This window comes from Corvus hawaiiensis, chromosome 21 (assembly GCF_020740725.1).
Source record: "Corvus hawaiiensis isolate bCorHaw1 chromosome 21, bCorHaw1.pri.cur, whole genome shotgun sequence".
Taxonomy (NCBI): Eukaryota; Metazoa; Chordata; class Aves; order Passeriformes; family Corvidae; genus Corvus; species Corvus hawaiiensis.
This window is the reverse complement of record NC_063233.1, coordinates 5827904-5834219: the sequence shown is the minus strand read 5'-3', so window position 1 is coordinate 5834219 and position 6316 is coordinate 5827904. Positions and strand designations below refer to the sequence as shown.

Here is a 6316-nt window from a genome sequence, read left to right as displayed (position 1 = left end):
GCGCGGGACGGGAGGCGCGCGGGCGGGCGCGGCGAGCAGCGGTGGGCAGGGGGCCCTGCCACGTTCCCCGTTCCTCGCGGATTTTTTCCGAACGCCTGCCCGGCGTGACTGCCTATGTCCTTGCCCTCCCCAGGTGTCCTCAGGCCCTCCCAGACTCCCCCGCTTAGGGGCCGCCATCAGCGCTTCTTTCCCAACACAAGTGATGCTCCGTGTGGATAAATCTGCAGCCTGCCCGTGCGGGCCATCCCGTCCTAGCGAGGGCTTTGCTGCTGAACTCCCAACTCCTTCCCTGTCATCAGCTCTGCTTTGTCCGCTAAGTGGCTTGAACCAGCTTCAGGTCACCTTCACACTCCTTCCCTAAAGGAACAAGCACGATTCACTTTGCCCTTCCCTGTCTTTGGCCCGATATCAGCCGTACCTCAGTCACCTTCAGGAGATCTCATCGCTGTGTGGTGTTTTCATCCCTGAGAGAGAAGTCACTGGGATGAAAATAACTCACAATTAGAGTGTTGATCCAAGCAGTGCTCCTGAGATCAAGGACTCCGTTATTAAGTGGGTATTTGGGACAAAGACAAAAGAAAAGGTCATGTCCTCATTTAACATTGCAGCCACCTCTTCTTTCTGTGAGTAATAACCCTGCTGCACTGCAGTGTCAGGCTCGTGTTGCACACCAAGTAGGGGAATTGAATATAAGTGTAATTAATGGATGTAACCACATGTTAATAAAACAGATGATGGCTTTCAGTGTGGAGACATACACTTGCACTGCGGGTATGTGCTGGTCAGAATCCACAGCTCCATCGGGCAGAGAACCACAGAATCCCAGAAAGGGTCAGGTTGGAAGGGATCACAGTGGGCTATCTGGTCTCACCTTCCTGTTCAAGCAGGGTCATCCCAGCACACATGGCACAGGATTGTGTCCAGACGGTTCTGGAATATCTCCAACGAGGAAGACCCCACACCCTCTCTGGACAACCTGTTCAGGGCTCGGTCACTGCACAGGAAAGAAGTTTTTCCTTAAGTTCAGGTGGAACAATCTGTGCATCAGTTCCTGCCCGTTCCTCTTGCTCTATTGCTCGCCACCACGGAGCAGAACCTGACCCATTCTCTGCCCCCTCTCTGCGGACACTGACAGACATCGATGAAGTCCCCTCTCGGCTGCCTTTTCTCGAGGCTGAACAGGCCCAGCTCCCTCACCCTTTCAACTGATTATTTTATTCCCACTTTAGACTTTGGTGCGTTCTCAGATTTGATAATTACAGAGCAGCGGGTCCGCCCCTTGTTGGGCGTCCCGTGTGGGGTCTGCCCTCAGCGGGGCGCGGTGCCGCCGTGCCCGAAGCCGGAGCCGGGGCCGGGGCCGGGGCCGTGCCGGGGCGGTGCCGCCGTGCCCGGGGCGGAGCGGACGCTCTCCGCCCGCCCTCAGCCGAAGATGGCGGGTGCCGGCCGAGTCTGGCGGCTCGGAGCACTTCTGTTGCCGCCAGCCTGGCGGCTGTGGGCCCCGAGACGAGCCTTCGGCGCCGCGGCGGGACGGGGAGGCAGCAACGGCAGCGGCCGCCTGGTGCTGGGCGCTGCATTCGCGCTGGGCGGCAGCGCCGGGCTGTGCCTGGCGGCGCGGCAGCGCCTGCGGGAGCACTCGGCCGCTGAGGTAACGCCGGGAGCGGCTCCCCCTGATCCCCGCCGTGCCCTCCCCGAGGCCTGCGGGGGCCCCGCCGCGGCGGCAGCGAGCCCCCGGGAACAGCGGTTCCCTGCGGACCGAGCGGCTTCTTCTGCCCCGGTTTGAGTGAGAGAAGAGCTTAAAATTGTCTGGGAGGCCCGTGGCAGAGCATTCCTTGAGGAGCTCTAAGGAAAGGCTGTCAGTGAGGGCTTGCTGGGGCTGTGGAGCCTTTTCTGTTGTTGCTTTTTTGCAGCACCCGCGCAGGGTTGTGTAACCTAGCAAATTGTAAATGAGAAACAAAGCGGGGTGGCTGCATTTGTTCTGTAATGTGCGAGGAGTGGTTGGCACGGCCTGTCAGGCTGCAGAGGTGTAGCTTTGCAAGCAAAACATCCCTTAACTGATGTCCTGCTGGCCCTGGGCTCTCCCTGCCTTGTCCCAGTTGTGCCCAGGTTGGTTGATCCCAGGAGTGTGAACGTGGGCAGACACGTGCCTAAAAAATCAAATGCAAGCTCTGCTTTCCCCACCTTGTGGCCTCAACAGAGGCTGTTGTGGAGGAGGGATTAGCTTGTAAAGGCTTTATTTGTGTTTATTTAAATACTGTTGCAAATGGTTTTGGTTTTCTATCGAACTCTGTTTTACAGAGTAGAAACTATAAAGGGGTAAACTGTCTGGATTTAACTTTTTTTTTTCCTGGCTGTGAATAGGAGTTTCCAGCACATTAAATAGATGATTAGAGAAACAGGTTATTGGTCCCAATGGATGGTGAATATTTAAATATTTGATGCCATTTAAAGAAAGCATCTGATAGCTAAGGTATGCTCATGATCAGATGTTGAAACTGAATGTCAGTGACTATGACTTCATGACAAAAATAAGGGCGGAAGGAAGGTAATACTTGTTTTTAGCAGAAAATGGAATCTTCTGTTCTCTTTTTCCCCAGCTGCCTGCAGGGAGCCTGCAGCTCACCCTCTACCAGTATAAAACGTGTCCTTTCTGCAGCAAAGTCCGAGCTTTTCTTGATTATCATGGACTGCCCTATGAAATTGTGGAAGTGAACCCGATCATGAGGAAAGAGATCAAATTCTCTTCCTACAGAAAGGTGCCCATCCTGCTAGCCAACGCTGGGAGCCCTCTGGTAAGTCTCCCTAACTTGGAGCCTCAGCATGCAGGGGAAAAGGTTTTGAAAAATTTCTTTTTCAATTTAACCAGCTTCTTTTAAAAGGTTGTTTTAATCCTGTTTTTCAGCAATTGAACGACTCCTCGGTGATAATCAGTGCAATAAAGACCTATCTTATTTCCAGGTAAGAAAACAGGGTGATGAGAGAAGAGTTGAATGTGGAGGGCCCAGGTTAAGTAGAGAAGACTCTGAGTTGGCCATAAGTCTCTTGCTGACCTCAGGCTCTGAAGCTCTGGGAGACCTGAGCCTGGCTGTGATAATGTGGGTGGTGCCTATATATGTTGTGATGTGTGTGATGTAAAGCAAAGCTTTTACCTTCCAGAAGTACTTTTTCATCTGTGAGATTCTGTTTCCACAAAACCTACTTAAACACGGACTAGCGTTAGTCCTGGAACTGAGCTTACAATTAGCCAGTTATAACATCTAGAATGAAATGGAATTGTTGTGCCTATGGCCTGTCCTTTAGGTCTACTTGAGCATGGTAGGAAGTTTTATGCCTGCAGAAATTCCTGTTCTGTCACAGACAAAGGCATGTGCACTAATAATAGCTATTTGCAAGTAGCTGTTCCAGTCTCTTCTTTTTTTTTTTTTTTTTTTTCCCCAAATAGAATCTGGAACATTGTGCACTTACTTTTAGAATAATACATTTTATACTGTGTATCTTTCAATCTGTCCTTTGCTCTTGCTCCTTTTTTGTAGCAGCCCGATCAGTGCTAACTGTATTTCTTTTCACAGGAGGAATAGCTTAGAAGAAATCGTGTCATTTTATCCACCTGTTAAAACCATGACTGAGCAAGGCAAGGAGGTGCTTGAGTATGAGAATAAATACTGGCTTATGCTGGATGAGAAGGAGACAAAGAGAGTCTATCCTGTCAAAGAAGTGAGAGTGTAAGTGCTCTTCAGTTTCTGGGCTCTCCAAGTAGGGTCACAGCTCCCTCCATATATACTCAGGGTTGATGTGGATGTAAAATCCCACTAGGGCTGGCAAGTCCTGTCACACCCCTGTTCGTGTTTCAAGCCTCAGTAGCTGGTTTGCTGTGTTTGTTAGATAGTTCAAAACAAAGCTGTTAGACAGCCTAGTTACCACCACCATGGTCGCACCAGCCTTCAGCTGCCTCCAGTTTCCTTCTTGGCCTTTCGTTTGTGCCACAGAGGAATGCTATTGACGGATAGTTTCCCTTCCTGCTTTATTTCTCATATTGGGAGGAGAAGCTAATGCTCTATCTTAGTCTTAAATTCAGTTTGAGATTGGAGGAGCCTTGCCAAAGATAACGATGCTGAGTGCATTTCAGAGAGGTCACCAGAGTTACCTGGGCAGGAGTGTTTGACCTTGGAAGGATCTCTGGCTAAGGCAACTGTGATCCTGCCTCCTGTAGCCCTTCTCTTTGTACCTCATTCACTGAAAACTTTCTTTTGACTGCTCACAGGGAAGAAATGAAGTGGAGAAAATGGGCAGATGATTGGCTTGTTCACCTCATCTCCCCCAATGTTTACCGCACCCCCAAAGAAGCCTTGGCATCTTTCGATTACATTGTCCGTGAGGGGAAGTTTGGCACCTTGGAAGGTCTCTTTGCCAAATACGTGGGGGCTGTTGCCATGTTCTTCGTTAGCAAGAGGCTGAAGAAAAGGTTGGTATCACTAAGCACCAAGTACACAAGAAGAGAAATAGTTCCTCCTTAACTGTGAACCCCAGTGTTCAAAGGGCAGAACCTCAGAGTTTTAAATGGAACCATTTAATCCTGTATGAGTAACAACTATACTTCTGTAACTGGAAGTACTGAACCCCTCTACTCATCCACTGTTTAATTACTGACTGCCTCTTTGCTCTGAAATACTGCCCTTACTCGCAAGCCAAGACCAGCCCATAAGGTGAGAGGTGGTAGAAGGTTAAAGAAAGAAACAAACTTGTGTCTTCGAACTGATTCTTTTCTTTATCCAGACACCAGCTTCGAGATGATGTCCGAGAAGATTTGTATGAAGCAGCTAACGAGTGGGTAAAAGCTGTTGGCAAAAATCGACTGTTTATGGGCGGGAACCAGCCAAACCTTGCTGACCTGGTAAGGGCTTCATCCCTGCAGTTATTGTCAAGTGGATCACAAATTATCCTGGTGCTCATCTCTGTGAAATGGTTAATACAAGTACAGGCAGAGAAGTAGAGCTACATGAGATACATTGTCTTTTGTCCAGTAATACAGTTCCCACATGGTGGGGATTTCCCCATAACTGCACATAGATCCTGATCCTTCCTTACTGTTTCCTCATGGAAAAACATGCATATTCTTTATTACCTTTCTGCCATTCACTCTTCCTTGCTAATCAGATGGCAAGACGGGAAGAGCTGTACTGGCTTGGCTATTGAGGCACTTGTTGTAAGCCATTCTCCAGTGCTTTTTCAGTGTTGTTCTGACCTCTCTGCTCTGCACAGGCAGTGTACGGGGTCCTCCGGGTCATGGAAGGGCTGGAAGCCTTTGATGACATGATGGTTCACACCAACATTCAGCCTTGGTACCAGCGCATGGAAGAAGTAATTCAAAAAACTGGAGTTGCAATCTGATGCCAGCTGCAGCTGCCTCCCTGAAGTACTTGCATGGCGAAAACTTCAGAAGAAATGGTTTTTATTTTTAGAGTTGACTGGTCACACCTAATGGACTGACATGTGGGCACAGAGACCACCCTGTTCAGAATATCAAGGCGAAGTGAGAGAAGGGTTCAGCTGGGTGTATGTAGAAGGATGGGGACAGGTAAAAGAAAGGGATCTTGGATGCTGCTGGAAAGGAGATGCTTTGAACTGAAGAATGCAGCAAATAGGCTTCTTTCAGACAAGAGCCATCTTCAGAGCAGGTTACTGTAAAAGCAAGATGCTCTTGGCTGGTGTTCTGACTGTCAGACGTGGTAGGCCTGACCAGCTTTTGCCTCAGTCTATCTTCTGCTACTCATCCATATCACCGGAAGTGTTTTCCTGACTGAGACACTGGATACTGGTTTCTAAGTGACAATATTTCCTGCAATAGAATCTTGTGAACCTAGCACTAAGGGAACTGGAGGAATCTGCAGTGCTTGAGAAGGCATCCTTCCTCTGACTGCAGCAAGGCTACGCTCGGCAGGGCGCGTGCTTTCACTCTTCCATGTATACGGTTTTCTCAGGACTTGATTCTGTATGGTCTGCAAGGATAAAGGCTGGCTTTATTCTGTCCCCTTTGTGAGATCTGAGTTCTTACCTTACCCTTTATACCCGAAGAACATGGCCTACACTGAAATCACAAATGCAGAGCAGTTATTGGAAAGGCTTGTCTTGCATGAGATCTCTCTGGAATATCCCTAAAGATCAGTTCGTTCTTGTTTTAGGAAAAGAAGGATTAAGAGCCATCTGCATGGCCAGGGGATCTCTAGATGTTTCTGTCATGCACGAGTAACAAAGGATTTGCTGATGTGTGATGAGATTAGGAGCTGTACCTGCAGCTAAGTCTTCTGAGCTGTGTTGGGTA

General features: G+C 49.1%; 1 protein-coding gene across 1 annotated transcript; it reads left to right on the top strand.

Annotated features, from left to right (window-relative positions):
• The first annotated feature begins 1398 nt into the window (after positions 1-1398).
• Positions 1399-6024, top strand: PTGES2 (prostaglandin E synthase 2). Its single transcript, XM_048325890.1, has 7 exons — positions 1399-1645; positions 2595-2789; positions 2900-2955; positions 3567-3719; positions 4259-4459; positions 4771-4888; positions 5257-6024. The coding sequence occupies exons 1-7, from the start codon at positions 1430-1432 to the stop codon at positions 5383-5385; spliced, it is 1068 nt and encodes a 355-aa protein (XP_048181847.1). The 5' UTR covers positions 1399-1429; the 3' UTR covers positions 5386-6024.
• The last annotated feature ends 292 nt before the right edge of the window (positions 6025-6316 follow it).

Bases quoted from the DNA above. Each gene is read 5' to 3' on its own strand.
- PTGES2 (XM_048325890.1), top strand. From the start codon at position 1,430: ATGGCGGGTGCCGGCCGAGTCTGGCGGCTCGGAGCACTTCTGTTGCCG. The intron at 2,790-2,899 runs GTAAGTCTCCCT...CCTGTTTTTCAG, and splicing joins CCAACGCTGGGAGCCCTCTG to CAATTGAACGACTCCTCGGT. The intron at 3,720-4,258 runs GTAAGTGCTCTT...GACTGCTCACAG, and splicing joins CCTGTCAAAGAAGTGAGAGT to GGAAGAAATGAAGTGGAGAA.